Source organism: Maylandia zebra, linkage group LG10 (genome assembly GCF_041146795.1).
Source record: "Maylandia zebra isolate NMK-2024a linkage group LG10, Mzebra_GT3a, whole genome shotgun sequence".
NCBI classification, from domain to species: Eukaryota; Metazoa; Chordata; class Actinopteri; order Cichliformes; family Cichlidae; genus Maylandia; species Maylandia zebra.
The window spans coordinates 1,063,785-1,089,845 of record NC_135176.1 but is presented as its reverse complement, the minus strand read 5'-3'; the positions used below and the strand labels follow the sequence as shown (position 1 = coordinate 1,089,845).

Here is a 26,061-nt window from a genome sequence, read left to right as displayed (position 1 = left end):
TGGACTGCAGAGATGTTCTTTTATTCTCGGTTAGAAATGACGACTTTAAAGCTGTTGTTCTCAGGACGAGCAGAATCATTTGTGCTTTCTTGTTTACCAGTGCTTAAAATTACACAGTAGACATAAAGGCATTTCTTTTAATCTAATTTATCACCATCTGACCTTCTTCATCTTGATCCTTTGATGTTTACGATGTGTTTAAAACTTTATGGGATTTCTTCTATGTCGGGCACAGAGCACCAACAAGTCAGACAACTGTGATGAGCAGGTATTCAGCTGTGCGCGTGCATTCCTTGTCCCGTGATTGGCCAAAAAGCAGATGCCTTTCACCTTATTAAGGCATCGGTGCGACGTACAGTATGCTGATGACTCTTGGGTTACAGTAATGGGATTGAAAGAACTTCAGAGAACTTGTGGTTTCTCACAGTGGAATCATGTTATTGCCGTACGCACAGCGACTCACGTTTGCATCGTGTGGCAAAACCAGAATCAGCTGCAGTCATTGTGTCGGAGCTGTGCGCTGTACGAGCCAGTGACAAGTTAACGCTGGAGAGTGTGTTTGTGTGTTTGCAAGCGATTGTGTTATTTAACACCAGATATTGCTCATATATAGCACCCTGTGGGACAGTGTTTGAGCCGAAGGTTAGCACTGTGTGGCAGCCAAACGAGCGTTATCAGTCTCATTCTGTTGCTCTTCGAGGAAGCGAGGTGAATGACGACCTCTAACTACGATCTAAGCATCGTGTCCAAGCCACAAAAGGCTTTTGTAAATCCAGAATGGACTTGTCTGTGAGTCGGAGCTCAGCGTTTCAGGACCTGTGATTAGGGCTCTTATTGTACCTCCAAACCACATTCATGTTTTTCTTTTGCAGGTGTTGTGCTCGACATTCAGCGGAATTACGACGTGTCAGACAGCAGAATCGGCTTGCTGCAAACAGGTAAGCATCCTTTAATCTCATAATTACACGCGTGAAAAGAGTTCTCTCTCTCTGCGGCGACTGTGATTACTGTGTAACTCTGATCTTATTTAAAACGAATGGTCCAACCAAAGGCAGAGGCTCTTACTCCAATCTGTCACTCGAGCTCAGCCTCTGACAGCGGCAGTGTCAGCCTCCCTTTTCTCTTCTCACACATGAGCAACAAACCGGATTATTGACAGCACATTTACAGCAGTAAAGCTGCGTATTATGGAGGTAATTTACATAATCAACCCACTAATGGTTTTGTTCCTCTGCGTCTCTGTGCATCATCTGTGTGGGCAAGACAATCCAAGGAAATAGAATATCAGAAGGGCACACCTCCTGGAGTTTGTGATGGTTCAAAGTTACTGAAGCTGTTTACATTTTTCCACAGCAACACTGTATGACAAGCTGTGGCAGCAGCAAAGCAGCAGGCCAATAAAAAAGGGAATACAGTCAGGAGCCAGGCAGGCTTCTCCCCTGAGAGCACCCACAGAGTGTGACTCCTGCTCAGGGCAGGGCTTCCTGCTCCACACAGAGACTCACTGAATTCACCTTTTACAGAGAGATACTTTGCAAAGCCCTCTTATTGGAGGACAGGACCCCGTCTTGTCTCTGTGTGCTCTCAGACCCATTCAGACACCAACAGACTAACAAAGTGCCTTTGAGCTCAAGCAGACAGGACTGAGTGTGAGGGGCGGTAGAAAACAGCCCAGTGTTTTTAGGGTCGCGGTACGTGAAGGACAAAAATATCTCGAAGGAAAAAGAAATCTGTGTGACTCTTTTAGAGCTTTTTTAAGCTCAGCACATCACTTTACGATCTCATTTCAACCCAAACTGAGCCTCGTTTTTATTTTCTGTCAGCAAGTTTCTCCACATTATGTATTTGATCGTTTGTGTCTCGATGCTTGTTCTTTGGGTATTTTTCTCTACATATTTATTACTGTCAGAATCAGGAAGCCTTAGAAACATACGAGGGGAAGAACGGGACATTTTTTCGATCAGCAGGATTTCGTCCCATTTGAAAAACTGCATGTTTGTATGAACGCTTAACAAGAAACAGGAAACTGTGAAGGGCTTTGACTCTTAACTCTGCTTGTATTGGCTCACTGTGTGGATTATGCACACAGCCACACTGGCACAAACTCACACACACTTAAATAAACAGAGTATGCAAGTCTTCTAGTTGCATGCACAACTGATTTGCCCGCTGCACCGTCTTCAGTCTTTGAGAGGAACCCAGTCGGGCGCATGGCGAGGCTTCTGCGTGTTTGCTTTGTACGGTCATGGTTCTGACTCCGCTCGGCCCTTGATCCCCAAGGAACCTGTTTCTGACACGGACCTGGGGAATGGCGGGTGTCTGCGTGCAGACAAGGAGCCTAGGTGTGAAGAAGAGGCTTGGAGGATACGACATAATCGGGATGCTAGAAGGGAGGATCTTTACCTCAGCAGATACACATCACTAGCTCCATCCGTCTGCAGTGGGGTTGCATTTTGACATCACAGGTTCATGACATCCATCTTCCACAAAACCTCATGGAGTCAGTGGTTTAAGGTCCCCGGTTACTTTTCAGACATGAAGGTGACTTTACTATACAAATAAAGTTATTCTGATTATCGTGTTCATGGAAAGGAGAGCACGTCTGAAAGGAGTGTCAGTGTGTCTGTGTGTGTTTTATGGTTTGTCCCTTCCAGCGTCCCCCACCACCAGCCTCCTTCTCCGAGGGAACAGTTCCCACCTCTGTGAGCACCTGCAGGCCTGCTCTGTCCGCTCTCCTTCCTGCAGGCTTCGGTGCACCTGGGAATGCAAACTGCCAGTGTAGGTGTTTTATAGGAAGTGGGTGTATGCTCAGGCTTTCTCTCGCTCTGTGCTGCCAGGTCACCCTCAAACATTACAAAACATAACAGCGACCACACACTGCAGGGTCCAAGGCACACAATAGCACTGAGTCAGAATCACTTTTTGAATTTGAGAAACGACTCTTTGTTTTGGCTCTTAATAAGAACTACTGGAAGGAAAAATTCCCCATATCCAGACGGTCTTTTGGCTTTAGGAAACACTAGGCTGAGCACTAGAGGAGGCTTTTAAACCTGCTGCTGTGTTTCATGGTGTTACAACAACTTAACTCTTACCCCGCCCTACCCTCTACTACACGGGTGTCCAACTGCAGGCCTCGAGGGCCGGTGTCCTGCAGGTTTTAGACGTGTCCTTGATCCAACACAGCTGATTTAAATGGCTAAACGACCTCCTCAACGTGTCTTGAAGTTCTCCAGAGGCCTGGTAATGAACCAATCATTTGATTCAGGTGTGTTGACCCAGGGTGAGATCTAAAACCTGCAGGACACCGGCCCTCGAGGCCTGCAGTTCAACACCCCTGCTCTACTAGGACTAACCCACGAAGCCCTTTTGTGAACCGAGTGCTTTCGGTCCAGTTATTTTGTTCTGCTTATAGAACAAAATAACTGGTTGTGGATCAGAGGTTAAATGAGGAGGGTCTCCACTGGAAGAGCCTGGAAGCCATTGTAACGGTCGTCTACCTGCATCTTTATTGACATGTGCTGAGCTGTCAAAGCTCACGATGAAGCCTGCAGGGGAGGTCGTCTGTATCCTTTGGCAACATTAGTGCTTTCAAAATAACATAAGGTGACACGAGGTATGTGCTCATTTCTGTCATGCACGTGAGTGTGCACGCAAGCCTGAGGAGCTGAGGTCTCGGCTCTCGTCGTAACAGGATGAAGTGTCTGTCATGCTAGCGTAAAGGCGTGCCGTTTGAGCCTGAAGCTCCTCCCCCGTCCATCAGCGTGATGAGATGTCTCCTGAACACAGCGGGCCTGTCAGGGCGCAGGGACGTGGATGTGACAGGCCCTCGAGCAGCGAGTGACCCTCACACACATCTGTGAACAGGACCCTTCCCAAGGGTGTGGAGGGACGGGAGGTTAATGGAAGAGTGTAAGGGGAGCAGGGGTTCACCTGGATGGAATTACCTTTGGTGACGGGGAGTTTCAAACGCTTTTGTTAACTGCAGTGAGAAAGAAGAGCGCTCTTCCCTCTCGCTAACATGCCGTGCTTATTGTGTTCAGTGCTTTGAGGCCATTCAGAAAAAACAGACTTAATGGGTTGAATTTTGTCTCATAATGGATCCTGGCATCATAATCATCTTTAGTAGAACCAGAGATATTGGGGTCAGTCAGGCTGTGTGCACGCTGGGGGCGGCGGCTTAATAAGGAGCCGGCACTCAAAACAGCTCACAGACGGTCTGTGGCCTGTGTGTGGCTGCCCACCGCATCTGAAACACAACACCAGCACACACACACACACACACACACACACACACACACACACACACACACACACACACACACACACACACACACACAGTCCTGCAGTCTTTACATGGTGTCAGCCTGCCTGCAGAGAGTTGTTAGGAATGAGGCCACAGGTGCTGTGTGGGACTAATGGCCTGAGCTCCTCTATCACACATCACGACACACAGTTACACAAAGAAAAGTTTAATCACATCAATAGTAACCGCTATGCTGAAACAGCGACACAGTTTTTGTGTTTATACGCTGCTGTCTCCAATCCTTGGTTGGACCTGAGCTGCGGTCGAGTGTGTAAGTTGATTGCCAATGTCAATCAGAAATGTGTGAGCGCAGAGTTCCCTTCATGCGCTGGAAAGCGGAGCTGTCACTGCTTGATCAGCTGTTTCGGGCAGTGTCAGCTGCTTCTATTTTGTCTTTTGCCCTCGTTGGTATCCCCTGGTACCTCCTCTCTCACTCTCAGCACTTTGACAGCTGTTGTTGTCTTGTTGTTGGTCCCACTGGCACCTTATAGGAGTTAGGAGACATAAAGGGAAGGAGGGAGTAGAGAGAGCCGCTCTCCTCCCTTTAAGTAGCACAGTTTCATCTTCTCCACTATTGATTCCCAAAGCCAATAACGGCACTGCATTGGTGCTCAGCAGCCCTCTGCTGCTATGATGAGAATAGAACTACGACCTGATGATGTATGTGTGTGTGCGCGTGTGTGCGTGTGCGCGTGTGCGTGCGTGCGTGTGCGTGTGTGTGTGTGTGTCTTCATCTCGGGCTGTTTTTATAGGCCATGTCTCAGAGGAGGGCAGCTGCTGGGTGATGATTGGCACCCTGTTCCCGATCTCCTTCCCTTACACTTCCTGTCTTCCTGTGGCTGAACCAATAGCGCTGCTGAGTGACTGCAAATCCAATCAGGATTTCAGGGGGTCTAAACAGCCTCTTTTCATGTAAATGTCTAATGGCCCCTTTGTGTCAAGCACGGCTCACGCTGCGCCCTCAGAGAGAGCGTGGTGAGAAAGCTGCACGCACCTTTTTAAAAGAATAATCCGAGGACTGATTGGGCCTTTATGGCAACGAGATTCCGGCTGATATCCTTTCTTTCCTGCTTCTCTGAAAATGAAGACAAGATTGCTGCACCTTCACATCCAAGCAACATAAACAGATCAATTAAGACACACATGCACACTCCCCACACCGCAGCCTCTGAAGGTCAGAGCAAGGGCTGCTGCATGCTCCTTTCATCTGCTTTCATTTATTTAATGCAGACTATGTGTAATTTATTATATTTGATATTCCATTAATCCCAAACCAACAGCGACGTGCTTGAAACAAACGTAAACACTTGTCATTAAATTAGCTGCTCTCACAGTTGCTGCAGGAAAGACAAACTGCAGCGTTGAGCTGCTGGATGTCAGCTCGGTGCCAACAGCTTGTTTCCCTTAATGCTGCAGCCTGGGCACAAGTCTGCAGCATCACAGCAAGCACATCTGGATACTTTTTTTCTATCCTAAAAAATTTCAAGAAGCACCTTCCTGTATTCTCACCATATGTGTTTGTAATGTGTAAAAGATGATGTTCCACTGCACTCGGGCCAGCCAGCCGGGCCGGTATTTGTAGCTGTGTGATTCTTACCAGCTGCAGCTCGCACACTGAGCAGGTAGAAGAAAGACTTGATGCAGCAGCAGTGAAAACCTACCAGCCCTTAGCTGCAGTTAAAAGACTGAAAGAGTTTTTGGTTGGTGTTACAGCACAGCTGCACTTGATGGCAGCTTCTGTGGGTAGAGTATGAGCTGCTCAGATTGACAGGAACATTTCCCAGGCTTCATGTGGTATTTATCAGAGAGCTCTGGTAATCTGAGCCGAGGGATTTCTTGGAGAATTAGTGGTGATCAGAAATGTAAGGCATGCAGGAATGTTGGGGCTGCACATGAAGGAGGATCCAGCAGGCAGCAAAATGATGTTTGCGAGTGTCTGAGTTTCAGTCACACACGTTGGTGTCCTACTAAGTGATGTGTCACACCCTCCACAGGCAGGTCCATTAATCATTAGGGGAAGAACAACAAAGCTGCCACTCCTGCACACCTGATAGAAACACAGCACTGTGACGCCACAGTGTAATAAACACCAACGTGACTGAAGCTTAGTTTACACCACATTCCTCTCTGTTCAATAAATACATGCTCATAAGTTTTGGTCAGCATGATTCACCAGCAAAGCTATGATGTCATTTTAATCTCGGTGTTACTGTAATTGTTACATTTTTACTATTTTCCAGATGTAACAACACTGAAAGTCTTTCTTCCTGGACACGATGAATGTTCTTTCCTCAGAAATGCCCGTCACACATAACTGACCTTCAGCTACGTGTCTGTACGTCACTGTGTGATTGTACAAAACCTTTCTAAGCACAGTTTGAAATCAGGTGCTTTTATTGTGAAAGATTGACGGTGTTAAGAACAAGTTAAAGCAGAATGTGGTTTCGCTGCAGATGTAGTTGGTCGTGTTGTCAGACAATCATACGAGCTCCTGTGAGCAGAGGAAAAACTCCTTTTAACAGGAAGAAACCTCCGGCTCATCCAGGCTCATCTTGGGGTGAAAGCTGTGCGTCCGACTGCATCTGGTGCCAGTTACAGAGCAGTGGGCGTCCAGTATTGGGGACAGACTCGTTTATTTAGCCTCTGTCTGTGGCGTGTCTGTGAATGTGTCAGTGATTGTAGAGGAAAACCTCGACAGGAACTAGATTCCCATTTATGAGAAAGGTTAGATGTGTTTGGAGTGCCTGACATTTTCTGTGTGTGATGACATCTGTGGTATGCAGGGTTGGGTTACCTGTTTCCACATCAATACCAGTGCCTTCAACACAGTGTTTGAACTGGTAGGTCTCAGGGTAAGGATCATCGTGGCGTTATTTAAATCATTTTTTTGTCATCAGTGAGGTGAGTCATGGCGTGGTGATGCACAGCGAGGGCATCCTGTAAGTATTAATAGAAGGACTGTTGTCCTGTATTAGCTCCAGGGTGACATTTCTGACATTCCTCAGGATTAAAAGAAATGATGATTTAATCCAACGTGATAATAGAGATAGTGTGGTCTCATGCAAGAGCGAGAAGCTATTTTTAACAGCAGACGTTACTCGTGCATCGTTTGCTCTTCATACAAATACCTCCGGTTGCAGCAAGTGTTGTAATAATGAAAAGGGCAGCGGCACAAAGGTGGAGGAGAGTCAACAGAAACTGAAGAGGGGAGATGTATTTATGGAAGCTGCACTGAGCGCTGACACCTACACACACACCTCTCCACAGTGAACAGGTCACAGTGACACATGGCAGTTTTAAATGTGGCTGAATGACAACACCTAGCCTGAAGACATGTACAGACCTGCAGGTGTGCTTCTCCGGTTCCTCTAATTCCGTCTCTGGCAGCTGACAGACATTCAGATTCCTGAAACTGGTGTGCCTCAATTAGTTAGAGCGTCCTTACTGTCAGCTTCCACGGCTGCAGGGCTGACGCCTGGGAAACAGCTCATAAGCCCTAAAAGAGGAGATAAGTTTTAGAGTTATTGATCTGATCTGGCAGCGCGGTGGTTAGCACTGTCGCCTCGCAGCAAGACGGTAAATGGCCTGCATTTGTATAGCGCTTTTCTAGTCCCTAAGGACCCCAAAGCGCCTCACACAACCAGTCATCCACACATTCACACACAGGTGATGGCAGCTACATTGTAGTCACAGCCGCCCTGGGGCGCACTGACTGACTGTCGCACTGACAGAGGCGAGGCTGCCGGACACTGGCGCCGCCGGGCCCTCTGACCACCACCAGTAGGCAAACACGGGGTTAGTATCTGGCATGCAGCCAGGAGGCAGCCTGGGATCGAACCACCGACCTTCTGATTAGTGGCTGACCTGCTCTGCCACCTGAGCTACAGCCACCCCAAGACGGGTTCAATCCCACCATCAGGCCGGGTCTTTCTGTGTGGAGTGTTCTCCCCGTGTTTGTGTGGGTTCTCTCCGGGCACTCCGGCTTCCTCCCACAGTCATGTCATGACTGTGGGAGGAAGCCGGAGTTAGTGGGGATAGGTTAAGTGGAAATTGCCCGTGAGTGTGAATCTATGTGTTAGTCCTGCGACAGGCTGGCGACCTGTTTGGGGTGTACGCCGCCTCTCGCCCTAAGACAGCTGGGATAGGCTCCAGCGCGCCGCGACCCTGAAAAGGATACGTGGACGAGGCTGGAGGATACGATCTGGACTTTAGAGAGTTGCCAACAAAACAATGTAACAACTTTTAGTAATGTGACGTCTTATTGGTTTCTTTTTGTTCGGGTAAAGAGCCCAAATGTGACACCTTTCCCTGTGAAGCTTCTACTTGAGGTGCATTTTTAAAGAGTTTCACATTGAGGCACAGCAGAACAAAGAAACTCTGGGCCCTTTGATATCTGTATTTAAAAAAAGATTTTTATTTCCAAGCAAGAGCCATTCAATCCATGACAAATCCCATTTACTTGAAAAGTTAAATCTCGGCGCTAAAGGCTTACAGGGCGAGCTTGAAACGAGGAACGCTGTCTGCGTACATCTGCGTTAAACCCCCCAGTTTTTATCTTTTTGTCCCCTTCAGCTCCTTTAACGCCACTTTTTCCAGTGAAAGCTGCTGTCAATCACCCTCAGAATTAAAAAAAGCTAATCATCTCTTTGCAGTGGGAGACGCACCTTCAGTGGGTTTTTGTGGAAAAGGATCAAACAGGCTGCTGAGCACTTTGTGTCCCGCGGCCGGATTCAGGGGAATCTAGTGTGTCACAGGGCAGCGTTTCAGCTCAGTGAATATCAATCACAGACACACACTCCACATATGTGTGTCTGCATCGCCGCGATGCAGTATTCACAGTGGCATTGAATCGTAGGGAGTGAGTCATCCCTGGAGGTATTGTTCTGTTGGCCAATCAAAGCGATGGATGGATGTCCGGTGTTTAGAGTCTCCCTCTGTGCGGCATGCGAAGCAGGAAAATGTGTGTTGCAGGAGGTCGTGGTGCAGCTTGCTCAATTGTTTTCAGTTTCTGTTACTCTCAGCTTGACAGTAAATTTCCATTCCTGTCCTCTGAAACCCAGAAAACTCAAGACGGCTTCACACGAGTACGTTTCTACAAAGACTGGCTCCCAATCACCAGGAAACCTACTCTATAATATCCTGATGATGATGTAAGCAGAGCTTTTCCAGTTTACAGTGAAACAGTTTTAAATATGATGACATGAATGAGTCTTTGTGACGATGTTAGACTGAAACGCAGACTCGAGTGTGGCTGCTATTGTGTCTACTTTTAGACTTCTCACTCAGCCATTGTCTTCTCAAAGTGAAAGACGATGGTAACTTCCTCGCTTGAGAGACTGTGAGAAATACGCACGGCGTGTTATTTGAAGAACATCAGAGGAGGATTGGCACTCCTGCGTGATGCACGGGGCAAACTGAAGTCAGGGCTCGGTTTGCTTGGTTTGTGTTGTTTTGTTGCTTGTCTGCAGAAACGTTCCTCTCATTAGAGAAAACGTATCCGGTTACATCTTTTGTTTTTTATATAAAAAGTGAATGATAATGGAAAATAATAATTAATATATGGACTTCAGAGAGGTTTTAAACAGTTCTCAGCACGGTCCCTGCAGACCAGGCCGCACTGCTTCACACTGCTCACCATCACACACATTTATTCACAGCCCTCGCTGTTAATTCACTGTGTTGTAGTTTTCTAAACTCAGGTCGCCAGCCTGGCGTTTACAATGACTCGCAGCCGAAGAAGAAATAAAGTGTTTATTAGGATAATAGTGGGGAAATGTCCCGTAAGCCTAATGACAGAGGCACAGCTGATCCTATAGGACTCGTTTACGTTGTTTTGCAGTGTTCGGTTCACAGATAGATGTAATGTCTTCACTGTCAATGATCACAATTACGCCCCAGCAGTCATCACTGTAATTATCACCATCAATATGTCCAACAAATGCAGTAAACAGTGCTGCGAGTGCTGCCGGGTTGTACTGCTTATACGCGACATGTCTCTGTAGTCAGAGCTGCCCTGTGAGCGCGGTCCGCTGCGGTGGAAGCATCTATGGTGTGTCGGAGTCTTAGGCTTTCCTGCTGTGAGTTTGTCTTGTGTTTGGAGGTGGTTATGGAGATCGCACAAACATGTGGAGCTGCGATGTTACACTACTTTAAATCAAAGCGCGTTCGGCTCAGGAATGCTGGGCTTCTCAGGAGTGGGCAGCGAGGTTTATATGCTTCATATTCAAGAGTTTACTTTACGTCAATCAGGCTTTTCCTGTTATCATGCCCGACGGGGCCATTTAAGGTGCTTGACCACAAAATGAGATATAAGATATGAATAATTGCATTTTTCCTATTAAGGTTACATCTCTGCGTGTTTGCCTGAAGAGCTGCAGAGTTCTGGGAGGGACGTTGTTGTCTGTGGAGACTTATTGTTAGTGTTGGTTTGTCCGTCCTACAAGCTCTTGAAATAGACTGAAAGCATTTGTTTTCTTGTCACTTCTTACTAATCACGCCAAACACATCTGAGATTTAGTGCTTCAAACACGTACAGATAACAATAATGTCATTGTGATACCACAGTAAATGTCTGAGCATTTAACCGCGCTCTGTGCGACGTGTCATATTTAGGCCTGTTTGGGAGCGCCTGTAGCACGACTGTCGTACTCTTTTATACACAATCTTTGTAGTGATAAGGAATTTCCTGCAGCACCAAAGGTTGCACATGATATCAGTGTGAACCTGGTCTTCGGGGTCAGCATGTGTTCTTATGCCAGCCTGTAACTAATGTGTAACACTGACAAGAAAAGACTGTCGTGATCCTTATCAGGAGACATCTGTCATTGTAAACAAAGCTACATTATTAATATGTGAGTCTCTTTGAAGATCTGATGGATAAATAAGGTCAAAGAGAACAAGAACAAGATCTCCAGATCTGAATCTTCAGCAGGATTATCAGTGCTGACTCTGACTTCACTGAATTTAATAAGAGAACATGCAGAAAGCGTCTGAGTGTACCTTTGTTTTTCTTACAATAAACAACCTGACAACATCCCCTACGCCTCGTGTCAAGAAACAAAGTAATCCATTTGTAGCTGAAGTGTAACTGTTATTTATCATCTTATTATTTTCTTTCAGAGTTCAAACGGGTTCAGGAGAAAGCGCGTTCCTGGCAGGCGCGGCGTTCTCGCTCGGTTGGGCGCAGCCCTTCACGTCTCAAAACTAAAAACAGTATTTCACATATTTGTTCTGTTTTTGCCAAGTTTGGCACCGAGGCTGTTTTTTCTCCACAGCATCTTCTTAATTTTAACACCAAAGCTGACGTTACATCAAAGACTTTTGCACAAAGGATTTATGTGTCTCACTCTAAAAGCAAAAAGGCTGCGAGCAAACTGTTATTACCCGACTTAACTCACATGTGCTGGTACTGCTAAAAGGTGAAAATGAGCCGAGGAAAATAGCACAACTTATCAGCAAATTACATAAAATAAGATCTGCGGAGAGAGAGAGCCTGTGCGGTCCGGTTGATGACCTGAACTAAGTCAGCTGAAGATGTGAGGATGTGTTTGTAACAGCAAGAGTAATGATCTCTGTCCCCACGAGGAGCAGCTGCTGCTGGTTGATTATGGACCTGTCCCAACTTATCTCCAGTATGCACAGCAGAACCAGTGTGTGTGTGTGTGTGTGTGTGTGTGTGTGTGTGTGTGTGTGTGTGTGTGTGTGTGTGTGTGTGTGTGTGTGTGTGTGTGTGCTGTGGCTGCAGGGTGAGCTGGCAGAGCTCTTTTAGAGACCTGGACCTGCAGGGAGGAGTCATCAGAGTCATGACACAACAGGCCTGTGGTCGGTGATGGAGGCGACAGAGAGGGAAAGAAACCCGGGCGAGAAGAGGGAGAGTAGCGACGCTGAGAGGTGGAGATGTGAGGCACTCGTTAGGAACTCGCCCAGCTCCAGTAAAAACGTCATTAATATTAGTGAAATTAAATTAGAATTAGACTTTAGATCATTTCCCTGTCTCAGGTTAGATTGTTCTTCCCCAAAAATAACAGCAGAGTCGCACCGGACGAATGTTCACATGTAGATTTTCTATAAAGTGAGGACGCACTTTTCATTTACATAACACGCGTGTTAAGCTGTAACACCAATAACACGGCTCTTACTTTTAATCCCAAAAATTCATATTTCACATATGAACTTCATATATTCATATATGTTTTCAGTCAGATGTGGTGAACCTATCAGGATGCAGCTTCGCTACCTGCCCAGTTGTTGCATGTACATACCTGCAGCATCATTATGTAAAACCACAGCTTTTGCCTCAAAATAGGGTTTTTATCCTTTTGCTTTTTTTCTCCCGTTTATCAGACTACGATATCACATGTCCAAAACTACAGTTATGCTTTAATCTGATTACTGTCCCTCATCCCGCTGGCTGGCCTCAGCAGCTGTGGGACAGCGATGCCTGTATCTTATATAACACCCCCCTCCTCGCTTTCCTCTCTCAGCTCCTCTGAACGTTTATGCTGATGATGTGTCAAAACACTCCCGCCTGCCTCCCCATCTCCTCCCGCTGCTGTCAAGAGTAACATCGCTGCCCTTTCTCCTTCGCAAAGACACCAAACTCAGTTTGAAAGCTTTAAAAATTCTGCTGTGTTTGGGTTCGCCCGCCTCATAAATACTGACGAAGAGCCTGCAAGGGCTGAGCGGTCGTGCAGTCAGCAGTGGGGCAATTAGGGAAGCACATTTTGGAGCACAAAGTTTCCTTGTAAGAAATTAAGATGGAGGAATTATTTATGGCTGCACAGCCACCGAGCTTCTCAAGGGTCAGATATTGCTGTGAATTGTCCTACATCTGGTTAGTTCCCACTGTCATTCTTTCTTTTCTCCACAGCCTTTTTAATCGGTCTGAGCTCGTAACATTTGCCACATGTCATCCTGATTTTCTCTCCTTCAGGGCTACCTTATTTGACTACATCACAAACTGCGCTTCTCTGACCTGCTACGTTAGCTTAATGCAAGTTATCTCTGACATCTACCCACGTGTTATCGTATCTATGTGATATTCTCGTGAGGTGACGTGTAACAGGGGCGTGTCTCTGGCTGACTTCTATCAGACACTTGATCTGGACGGGTCTCGACTTAATCAGAGCTGAAGCAGTGTGACATAAAGCAGCAGTCCGCTCATGCAGTAAATGAGTATCGAAGTCAGTGACCGTCATTTTCTGTTTCTCTTCTCTTTCCGCAGTTTTCATCTGTAGCTTCATGGTGGCAGCTCCCATCTTTGGTTACCTGGGCGACCGCTTCAACAGAAAGGTCATCCTGAGCTGTGGCATTTTCTTCTGGTCCATTGTTACCCTGTTGAGCTCCTTCATCAGTAAAGAGGTACGGCTCTGAGAAACCACACAGCGCTCGCAGCACTGCAGCTCCACTGTCAGTGTGTTGGTTCCCCTCATAGACAAGGTTATTATTCTGTAATGATCTGGATACGCTCGAAGTTAAGGCAAGCAAAATGTAATGACATGCTTATTAAGTCAGATACCCGCTCTGCCTTTGTAGACATGCTCTGCCTGCGCCCTCTCTCTGGCTAGCAGCCAGCTAATGAAGGCCTCGCGCTTGTCTCGGTTACAATGGTTTGGAAGATAAAACTCATTTCGCTGATCTTTTACAAGCAGATTTAGACTGTGTGTCTCTAAGAACCTCTGTGTGCGAGGAGATGCCGGGTGCTTTAAACGGCCACATCATTCATTCGTGGAGGCCATAAAATGGGGGAAGGGGCGTCCCGCTGAGAGTCGACATCATATTAGAGTAAAAGGCTCGGCTCACGGACGTCTGCGTGGGGGCGTCGACGGGCTCGTGGTGCCTTCTTGACTGTTGTAATGAAAATCTGACAAAGTGACTGAAATATGTGCCTTCAAAGCTGTGTTAGTCAAATTTATGGAGCATGCAGAGCATCGTCACGCTGCAGTGTCTCCAGCAAGTAAACCGCGAGCGGAGCGACAGCTCGGCTCAGGTCTCAGGAGCCTGTCCTCTGTCCTCTGTCCTCTGTCCTCTGTCCTCTGTCCTCGACTCGACTGCTGCGCCTAAGCAGCAAATACATCGAGGCCACTTATAGATAAGTTGAAGTTAAGGAGCTCTGACGAATCCCACAAAGGCCGCTGATGGCTCACGTCCTTTGTCTCCAACTGTGACTCCACCCTTAAGACATGTTCCTGAGCGTGCCGATCAAACGAGACATGATGGCTGTTATATAATAGCTGTGGCACTGTCACCAGGAGAGATGAAAGACACGACACACAATGAAATGCTAACGAGTGCTTACAACAGACTCCTGTCGTGATGCATTTGAGGCGCTCTGGGGCGTTTGGAAGGACTCGCAGGAGATGCAGGATGCAGATCTTACATAAGAGAAATTCACCACAAAGTGAAACTTCATACTTTTTCCTCATGACCATAAGATTATGTCATAAAGTGATCACTTGTGCTTCTTTATTTTAACATGTTGAAGCATATTACTCGCTGCTCCTTACTATACGCCAGAAAGACAGCACATTGTGCTGCAGCTTGTCTGCCTCTGGTAGGCTTTATATGTTATATTTCCAGGACTGTCCCTGTTTATACCTTAGTTTAGTAGAAAGCATCGCTCAGCTCACTCAGCGTCACCTCGTTTGTGTCGAGGGTGTGAGACGAGGACATCGAGATCTTTTGTTGGACCAACTCCACAGGTTGATGATCCTTTTTTTGTTTATAGTTTTATGACGGTATCATCTTTATAATGGTGTTGTTGCGTGACTGCTCTTCAGTGAATAGCCAGTCTGCATGACTCAGACACAAGCAGGTAAAAGTCCACTTGGAGTTTACTCCAAACAGGAAAACTTTCAAATCAAGCAGAAAGAGAAAAGAAAGGTGGCGGCAAGTTCCAGGTTAGCAGGGGTTAAAAAACAAGAACATCTATGAATAACTGGAAAGCTCTGGCAACAGCACAAAGACAATCAGGCAAGGAACGGTCTTTGTTCCCACAGTACATGTCATGAGGGCACTCACAAAGGGAGTGAAGTGCAGATGAGCAGAGGGAAAAATCATGTGATGCGACTGGTGGGAAAGCAGGAAAGGTGGGAGTGGCTTAGTTAGAAATGACAGAAGAGTTAGAAGCAAGGACGCACACAGAATACAGCACTAATGAATAAAATTCAATTCAATTTTATTTATATAGCGCCAAATCACAACATAAGTCGCCTCAAGGCGCTTCATAGGTACAGAGAAAAACCCAACAATCATATGACCCCCTGTGAGCAAGCACTTTGGCAACAGTGGGAAGGAAAAACTCCCTTTTAACAGGAAGAAACCTCAGACAGAACCAGGCTCAGGGAGGGGCGGGGCCATCTGCTGCGATTGGTTGGGGTGAGCGAAGGAAGACAGGATAAAGACATGCTGTGGAAGAGAGACAGAGGTTAATAACAGATATGATTCAGTGCAGAGAGGTCTGTTAATACATAAAACACACGTACACCGTCTGTCAGCAGGCACGGCACCGTTAATGATAACTAATGACTAAATGCACCTGTAGGCCACCTGATCCAGCTCCAACTATAAGCTTTACCAAAAAGGAAAGTTTTTAATCTTAAAAGCAGAGCAGGTGTCTGTCTCCCAGTCCAAACTGGTAGTCCTGGTTCCACAGACCTCCCATTCTACCTTTAATATAACCAAAGAAGCGAGTAGATGTGGACGTAAATGATAAAAGTTTCCTTCAAAGTACCTCTTTGGACTTGCTAAAGTGTCAGGACCAGTGACAAGTGCCTGAACTGGTGTCCTGTAGATAAATATCAGACTGTGCTTTAATAAAGTAACAACACACAGTTTCTCAAACGTACTAGTTGAAAACAGCTGATTGTGAGCTCATCGTATGTCAGTGAACATGGGAAACTAACCCCGCCATGTCAGCATGCTGATATTTGTCTTTAACTCATTCAAAAGTCGGGGAAAGGTTTCGATCATCTCAAACTTCTCTTTCGTGTCTTTGTAGTCTTCAGACGTTTTCCAAACCACATTTTTGTGGTGCTTCTTTGGCAGCGTTGCTTCTTTGTCATTGCTAGTAGAGTTTCTGTTCCAGTGACCACAAACACAGGAAGAGTGCCTGTCATCATCCCACCAAACGGCCATTAAAGGAAAAAAATAGTCTGTCTGTAAATCATTTCAAACAATGTGACAAACATAACTATATACACAGCAGTAAACACTTGCATGGGCTCATAGTCTCAAGCAATATAATAATGCAAAACTATGTGCTGAAAAAACAGTAAACACATCTTTGGCGTCTTCACTGGTATAAACAGCTCCTAATTACGTCTTTATGAAGGACACTGCTTATCGGGCTGTAACAGCCCAGAGCCGCGTTACGAGTGGAAATAAAAAGATCTTTGCATATAAGAGCAGCTGACTGGATTGGAAGTCTTTACTGTAAATGTCTCGTTGTGGCCAGATCACAGGTCAGATTACTGACCCGTGTTTGTCATTTGTCTCCTGTGTGGGGATCCCGATTTCTTTGCAGCTTTACAAGCAAGCCGGTCGTCCAGATGTAGTGAGTAGTGGTTGCCGTGGAAACAGTTAGCGATCAGCTGCCTGCACAGGTGCCTCAATGAGAAAGATGCTCCTATTAAGGCCTTTTAAGTTTGTCTCTTCATCCCTTCATACCGCGCAGATTAAACACATAAAATCTTACTGCTGTTATATTTCCATTAACTGATAATATAATACATAACATTCAAAGTCAATAACTAATCTGTGCTCAGCACCAGTACAGCAGCATGATGGGCATAGATGCAGACTATGCTAACATATGCAGAAAGAAGAATTATAAAAGACTTTTATTCTGAAAATCCATGTTTTTTGGTGCTCATACAAGAGCTCATGAAGCCACTGAATATTTTGCGACAATGATAATATACTTAACTGATGGACTACACCTATAAAGACCGACTACATGGTGTTTCATTGTATTTTATATTTACCTGGTGTAAAGTAGGAACTCAATAATGGTTAAACAGAATTACCATGTTTGATGCTCTGATGTCTCGGAGGATGACCCACTGATCCTCCACTGTATGTTCACAAGCTCAGCGATGCTGAATCAGCACGGATGTAAATACTAAGTGATTAAATGTTGTGATTGTAACACAAGGATACGCAGATTAGCTTCTTCCTCCTCTCCACAGTACTTCTGGCTGTTTGTGCTCTCCAGAGGACTCGTGGGCATCGGAGAATCCAGCTACTCCTCCATCTCTCCCACCATCATAGGAGACCTCTTTACTAGTAACACCCGCACCATGATGCTCTCTGTCTTCTACCTGGCCATCCCCCTGGGAAGGTAAGATGCAGACAGGGCCTGGGTTGTTGAAGCTGATGAGCTATTTTGGGAGCTGAATGTTCATGAAACGACACCTCAGTGATGACCATGAACGTTTTCATCCTTTCATCTCTCCTAGCCCGTCCTTCAGATGTTAAATCCAAAGGAACTACAGAGCTGTCATATAGATAATTGAACTTTTCCTCACATTGGGAAGGTCACGCTTATGTTTGTTTTTTTTAAATTGAACCTTTGCAGAAAAATACTTTCAGTTGGCTCTGTGAAGCTTAAAGCAGGGTTGGAGCTGTGACATGGAGATTTGTGAGTAGGAGGTATTATTAAGCTCGAGTCTCTAGGCTCTGCAATTCATTTAAGCAGATAAAGAAGCTCAGGGAGAAAACAAACAGAGCCAAGAAATAAAAGACCAATGTACCTGCGATGCTCACTTTAGAGACGTCCCATTCGCCCGAGCTGTCGCAGGCTGTGCTGTTCTCCATCGTTTGCATGCTGGAAGCGCTGCGTAGTCTGCAACGCTCTGAACATGAGCGTTATTTGACATTTCTGTCATTATATCCAGGCTGGAGACAGACGAGCAAAGGGAAGCCTAATCTGCCCTTTGAGTGCTTGTGTTATGACTCGCCAGAGTTGTTTGGGTCACGGTAAACTGCCCAGCAACAATGACAATGGGAGGTGAAAGAGGGAGCCTCGGCGTGGCGCGTCAAACATCCTATCCACTCTCCCGCTTGTTTGTCTTTACTGACGCTGCGGTGACCATTTTCAGGAAATGACCCAGGAATTAGACTGGATTCATAGGAAACGGCTTCCCCTGCCCTTCATCCTTTGTTTGTTTGTTTTTTCAAACCTTTTTGAAACCGGCCCCACAGATATGTTTCTGGGTCTCGCTGCCGTTTGAGTCGGTCTGTTTTTCATGCTCAGGTTTTATTGTTGTGTCGAACTTTCCAAACGCTCTCTGATAAGATTAGCTGTTAGTCACTCACTGGAAATATCATATGCTGTCTGAGCACGTTTATGCTGCTCTGTTATTTTTGGAAGACTAGCCGACGACGGCAGACTGTTTCCACCTTCACTGTGCGTGTGTATAAAACCAGCTAAACATGTTTTGTCTCTTTTAGCAGCAAGTGCTGAAAACAAAGTTGTTGCGCTCAATTGATCCTCTCGCTAGTGTTGCAATTTATTATTCTGATGGGAAACAGCATGTGGGGAGAGACTCTGCACATGCAGATAACTCAGAAATCACAAAGGCTGACTGGCTTTCTTCACTTTTCCAGTCAAGAGTTTAAACAAACTGTGAGTAGAAGCCGCGCAAAGTGTTGGACGCCAGGCTCGGGGCCAATGTGTCACTGCTATCTGGGGCAGAGTGTCTGTCCGTGGAAGCCATGAGCTCCGTCAAGCTGTGATCGTGTTTAGTGTCAGGCAAGACTTAAAGGCCTTAACGCACCAGACGCGTTTATATTGTGTGTTAACATGTTTTCAGATTTAACGCCGTCATTTTTCAGATTGTTTCGATTCGGAGGATTTTTTGCATGATCTGACCAATCAGACTGCTGCATTTGGAAACAAGTGCGATCATAGCGTTTGAATATGCAGCGATATGAAAGTGTAAAGGTAATCAGATTCCTCTGCGCCCTCACACGTGACTCCATCTCTGCCAGTAAGAGCTCAAACTGCCCCGCTGACGTCGGTACCAAAGTGATGGTGGATCAAGGAGAACCTCTTCTTTACAAACATCACTATCACTTGATGTCGAGTCCACTTTTGTTGTGTCTATAGGTTAAATGACAAATTTGCATCTGAGAGATTCAGAATGTTGTGTACAAAGTTTACAGTTAGCCACCGTTTAGTTAGTTCGCCCATTTTAACTCCATTTTTCCAGGTAACGTTCCCGTAATGCAGCGTCATAAACGTGTGACAAACAAAGAAAACTTAATTTAGAGACGTGTCTCAGTGATGATCGTCAGCGACGTTTTCCATCCAAGCCACTTTACAGTCTTCAGTTTTAGTGGCAGAGATCAGTGTAGGTCAAAAGTGCTCAAAGCCTCTGAAAGTTAACGATTCATGTTATTGTCACACTCGTCGGGTTTTCTGTTGACATTTGATGAGTATGGTCATGCTGGATAAACTGGCATCAGGGGTGTAAAGCAGCGTCTTTTCTGACAGTTTCATCATTACTGGCAGTTACGTCATCGCCTACAAGCTCAGCAGCTTTGTATTTACTAATCCCCAGGTGCCCAGTTATCAATCTGAATCCTTTTTGTCCTTGAAACGCTGATGCCACGCCGATCTCACCCGATCTGATCCAGCGACAGTTCCCTCAAACGTTTCACTGCAGCGTTCATTCGTTAAGCACAAAACACCATTTTTTTAGCAAAAGCAGTGAAATTACTGTGAGAGTAAAGCCCGCGGCCAGAAGACAACACTGGCTCTGTGTCCTCACATTAGTTACTTTACACCTGCGTTTAGTGGCTGCTCGCACAAATCACCCACGCAGAGACCAAACAGATTCCGGTGCTTTGATCAGTAACACGTCATTAGTTCCCAAACACTCAGCAGCTATAATCAGACTACAAACAGGATGTGTAGTAGTGTGGGCTTCAGCTTCAGTGATGGAAATGACAGACTCAGCTGACGCATGTCACTGAGTCACAACTGACTGACCACTTCACTAATTACACATAATTCCAGTGATTGTTTGTCGAAGCGGCCACTGATCAGAGGAAGAAGAGCGATCCGAACAGGTACCATGGGCGGGGCATTTGAGCATTTCAGCAACTGCTTTTATATATTTTTATATATTTTTATATATTTTTATATATATATATATATATATATATAAACACCCAGCACGCCCCTGCGGGCGGTTTATCCTTCAAGCTCGGGTCCTCTACCAGAGGCCTGGGAGCTTGAGGGTCCTGCGCAGTATCTTAGCTGTTCCCAGGACTGCGCTCTTCTGGACAGAGATCTCCGATGTTGTTCCCGGGATCTGCTGGAGCCACTCGCCTAGCTTGGGAGTCACCGCACCTAGTGCTCCGATTACCACGGGGACCACCGTTACCTTCACCCTCCACATCCTCTCGAGCTCTTCTCTGAGCCCTTGGTATTTCTCCAGCTTCTCGTGTTCCTTCTTCCTGATATTGCTGTCATTTGGAACCGCTACATCGATCACTACGGCCGTCTTCTTCTGTTTGTCTACCACCACTATGTCCGGTTGGTTAGCCACCACCATTTTGTCCGTCTGTATCTGGAAGTCCCACAGGATCTTAGCTCGGTCATTCTCCACCACCCTTGGGGGCATCTCCCATTTTGACCTCGGGACTTCCAGGTTATACTCGGCACAGATGTTCCTGTACACTATGCCGGCCACTTGGTTATGGCGTTCCATGTATGCCTTGCCTGCTAGCATCTTGCACCCTGCTGTTATGTGCTGGATTGTCTCTGGGGCATCTTTACACAGCCTGCACCTGGGGTCTTGCCTGGTGTGATAGACCCCAGCCTCTATGGATCTTGTGCTCAGAGCTTGTTCTTGTGCTGCCATGATTAGTGCCTCTGTGCTGTCTTTCAGTCCAGCTTTGTCCAGCCACTGGTAGGATTTCTGGATATCAGCCACCTCCTCTATCTGCCGGTGGTACATACCGTGCATGGGCCTGTCCTTCCATGATGGTTCCTCGTCTCCCTCCTCTTTCTTGGGTTTCTGCTGCCTGAGGTATTCACTGAGCACTCGGTCAGTTGGGGCCATATATATATATATATATATATATATATATATATATATATATATATATATGTATATCTTTCACACAAAGTCTGAAAGAGGAACAACAACAACAGGTCTGTGGGCACAAATGCACTGATGAGGCCAGAGACCGCGGCAGAATGGCCACAAGCTGAGAGAAGAGCAACATTACCTCAGATGAATGAAGCAGCTCAGGACCTGTTCTGTTTAGTAACACAGCAATAGGCTCGATTTACTCAGAAACACTAGAAAAACCCGGCCTGTGTATTGAAGTGTTGCAGATTCAGTGTCTCACCTACACACTGCAGGATCATTTTAAGAACGATTGCTCGATGAGATCGTTGTACCCAAACAACCTTTGCAGACGTGCACATCACATCATGAGTGTGCTGCAGGGAGAATGACGCCATTATGCTGTTATGTGAAGATGGACCCAAATGTTTCTGTGATTCGGTAAACTTGAGCAGAGCAGGCTGACAGTAAAATGCTGTATATGTTGTGTTTTGATGCATAACCTGTTTGTCCCTCTGCAGCGGGCTGGGCTACATCCTGGGCTCCAGCGCCAAGGAGGCTGCAGGAGACTGGCACTGGGCACTGAGGGTAAGAGCGTCAGCATCATGTGGGGTGGTGGGAGGGGGCACTGGCTCAGACGTTTGGGGAACAGAGGCTCAAATCCTCCTTAGCTCAGCCTTCAGCTTCCTGCAGAAGCCTTTCTAAAACCATCTTCTTCCATTACACGTTCACACCAAAAAAACATTTGCTGCATAGGTTCTGATCGGCTTCAGCAGCAGGAACGTGGATTTCTAATAAACACGCTGCAGTCGCTGTAAACATTTAAGTAACATTTTGCTCATGAAGGCCATTTCTGCTGAACGAGGATAAATGGCAGCTCTGGGAGGTCTTTGTCACTACAGGAGATTAAGGAAATACAACATTTGGTTTGGCCATTGTGTCACTGTTGCACGTCTCGGGTGCATCCGCAGGTACGAGCTGTGTTGTGTCAAACAAATGTCTCCTGACGTCACACCGTAAAGCAAAGCGACAGAGATGATGTCAGAGCCCGATTCAGCAGCTGATGCAAAGATGCTGTTTATAGAGAGCAAGAATCACCCGCAGGAAATGAGCTGCAACAGGCGCCGCAGGCATTAAACGTCTTTGTAGGGCAGCGATGGAGCAATGAGCCGGGCATGGCGCTACAGCTGTGACTAAGTACTGTTGGGCAAATACCCTAAAGGTGCTCTGACGAATTAACCTGGATCTCGTTTGATAAAAGGCTCATTTCTGCTCCCGAGAGAAATCTATCTGCAGAAACCTGCTGATGGGATATTGAAAAAACTCATTAATAGACTGTTTTGTGCTGCAGCAGGAGAAAGGTGCTCTATTAGGAGCATAAAGCCAAAGCTGAGACCAAATGTTTGGAGGTGAACCTCAATGAAGCCGCCCGGCCTCAAAGGAGGGGACCAGCGAGAACCCCAGCAGGGCTCCTCGCGAACCGCTAACTTCAGGCCCATCCTTGGAACGAAGTATGACCTCACCCTTCTTATGAAGTGACTGGAACACATGAAACTTTCTCGCCATGGAAGAGATTCCTGGACACGGACAGCTCGCTTGGCAGGAAGTTCATTTCTTCCTCGCCGTGGCGGAGCTTTAAAATAAAAACAAAGAGCAGGCTGGCTTGTTCCAAAGCAGCCACAATGACATTCCAATAAAACAATCTCAAAGCCAATTAATCACCGGTGTGGCATGCAGGGAAAACAAATAACAAGACATAAAACGGGTTCTTTGCAGCGGCATCCTGCTTGAAGGGAAAAACACTGCAGCGCTTCCGTTTGTTTTTGCCCAGCGTGTTCCAGCTAGCTTCCTGAAAATATGGATGGGATGAAGCAACAAAGGAGGTCCAGCAGGAGAGGGCAGTAGCTCATTTATTTGATAGCCCACCACCCATACAGGAAGCGTCTAATGGGCCCTGTGGGAGTCGAGGTTAAAGGTCACAGCCCCTTTGAGTTTTAGAATAATTCTGAAGGAACATAAGTGCCAAAAAACCTGATATTTGTTTCCCCTTCAGTGAGACCAGCTCCAGCTTCCATTAGGCCGCCTCGCTCTGAGACACGTTATAAGATTTCGATGTAGACGGCGGCGCACGGCGGCGTAATCCTCACACTTCTGAGAGCGCAGCCACATTATTAACTGCATTATGAGCCACGGCAGACACAGAATTATTCCCCCAGTGAAAAACTCCAAAGGACAAACACAGACGCACACATCCTCACACAGACACACACAGACACACACAGACACACGTTTCACAGCAGCGCAGTACTTATGCATATAAATGGGCTTTTATGAGCATCAAAATATAACGGGATGAATTTCCCCTGACATACGAAATTGGTTTTGCTTTTGTGAGCAATTTGTATCACTCAAACGAACCCCCTCGAACGCAGCCCATCCTGCCTTTTGTCTTCGTCTCCGCCACAAAGTCGCACACAGGTACAAACACGCTGCCACGCAGCCCATGAAAGATGATGGTGACTATAGCAGCAGATGGGCACTTTATGAGGTTTTCACCTCGGTGAAACCTCACAAAGCAAAAACAAAAAAAGCTTTTTTAGGCTCTTTTGTGCTTGTACCCACAGCCAGGCCCACACCCACACATGCACACACATGCACACCCACACAGTGAGTGTCAGGCGTAACGCAGACGCCGTCCATTCAGACTGGAAACAGCGTTCTTTGTCTCCTGTTTTAACTCTTCTATTGCTGTTTGTTAGCATGATGTGTCTGAACTCTGATGCTGATTGATTCTCGTCCCTTTAGGTTTCCCCAGTTTTAGGCATCACTGCAAGCGTTCTCATCCTGCTCCTTGTCCCTGACCCAAAGAGAGGGAGCGCCGATCAGCTGGGAGGTCGCATCAGGAGCCGCACCTCCTGGTTGTGTGACATGAAAGCGCTCGCCAAGAAGTAAGGCTCACTTTCAGACAGCACATTTTGGGAAATCGTTTATGAGTTCAGTGTTCAGGGGGATTTATGGATAGATTTAGAGTTTTGGATATAAGTCGAGCTGCAAGGTCCCAACAGTCCTAAATGATCTCATCCTAGATCATCTGCCCCTCCGATCATCCTCCGTCTAAAGCTGTCGTCTCAGTTTCCCTACATGTCCACCCTGTCTTTGCTTCCCTCTGGTTTGCTCACAGCTGATATTAAATAAGGAAAATAGCAGAATTGTCTGTTTTTAGCTTTCTAAGTGTGAGAACATGCTTCTTTACATTCAACTACATCCTTCATCAGTACGTTTAAATTGTTGGATGGACAAACAAAAGCATTACACACGTCTTCATTATGTAACCATGGCTGAAATGGAAATGCCAACAGGAGCATTCACTGTCCTCCTGCCCTTCTGCTGAACAGCACATGGAGATATCATCTGAATTTCAGGAGCAGACCACCTCCGGCCTCAGGCTGTAGAAGCCCCCCCTTCACCAATACCTGCTGTTCTCATTTTCATGCCCCCCCGTTTTCTCTCGCTCCTCTCCTCTCCTCTCCTCTCGTCCTTTCCTTCATTCACTCCTCGTTAGTACATAGGATCTGTCCGGCCCGGGAGGCGTCACCAGTCCCCTTCGAGGCCTTCCCCAAACCGCAGCACCAGTTCGTACTCCCTCATCGCCCATCGTTACAAAGGATGTGGTCCCAGCCGGTGAAACACTGTAGCTTTGTTGTGTTGGACCCGTGGGCTGGGTTTCTTTATAGAGATGTTGGACATTTTTAGCCGTTTGGATTTATTCTTCACTTCGGTGGCTTTGAGCTGCAGCACCTGCTGTTTCAGCTGCTTTAACTCTGTGCAACCATCAGCTTGCAGTTCTGGTCAGATAAGAAAGAGTCAGCGAGATGTTTGACACGATGTGATTATCCTCACGATCTTTCTGTGTCTTTGTTGCCAGTCGGAGCTACGTGTTCTCCTCCTTGGCTTCGGCAGCGGTCTCCTTTGCCACGGGTGCGTTTGGTATATGGATTCCTGGCTACCTGTTTAGAGCCCGGGTGGTGCAGAAGACGGCAGAGGCTTGCACAAAAGAGATTTGCAGTAGCACGGACAGGTGAGAGGCTCATGACTCGACGGAGGGGGTGGATTTCTGTTTCCTTGTAAAGGGCAGGACTCCAGCACCGTTTAAGGATCAGAGATAGAAAGTAAAACTATTTGAGTTTCCTCCAAAGGATGCATGAGGAGGAGCGTGTGACACACCCCACTGTGAGCAGCTGATTGTAGCTTTTTTTACAGTGCGCCATTCTTCTGCGACCTTGATCGCAGTGTTTCACGCTGTAAAACCTGCTCGTCTAAATCTGCGTTATTTCCCACAGCATGGTGTTCGGGGCCATCACATGTGTGACGGGGCTGTTAGGCGTGGTCATCGGGGCTCTCACCACACGCCTGTGTCGCCAGAAGACAGAACGAGCCGACCCTCTGGTGTGCGCCGTCAGCATGCTGGGCTCGGCCATCTTCATCTGCCTCATCTTCGTGGTGGCCAAGAAGAGCATCATTGGAGCTTACGTAAGGCTCGTTCCCTGGAGCTGTCGCACAGACGGCGTTGTGCCTGCAGTGGATCAAGTTTAAGTAAAGAGCTGTGCCAGGTTTGGGGATGTTGGAAAAGCATTCTTCATTTTCAAGGATGAGGCGATATTAGCGTGTCAGTTATGA

General features: G+C 46.6%; 1 protein-coding gene across 2 annotated transcripts in view; it reads left to right on the top strand.

The window, feature by feature from the left end:
• Window positions 1-26,061, top strand: part of spns2 (SPNS lysolipid transporter 2, sphingosine-1-phosphate) — a 60,789-nt gene that overhangs the window by 17,310 nt on the left and 17,418 nt on the right. For both annotated transcript variants that reach the window (XM_004561674.5, XM_004561675.5), the window contains exons 2-8: window positions 873-938; window positions 13,527-13,663; window positions 17,491-17,642; window positions 21,906-21,972; window positions 24,190-24,332; window positions 25,310-25,462; window positions 25,725-25,914. In XM_004561674.5, coding sequence (XP_004561731.1) covers window positions 873-938; window positions 13,527-13,663; window positions 17,491-17,642; window positions 21,906-21,972; window positions 24,190-24,332; window positions 25,310-25,462; window positions 25,725-25,914 — 908 coding nt within the window. The remainder of the gene's footprint in view (window positions 1-872; window positions 939-13,526; window positions 13,664-17,490; window positions 17,643-21,905; window positions 21,973-24,189; window positions 24,333-25,309; window positions 25,463-25,724; window positions 25,915-26,061) is intronic.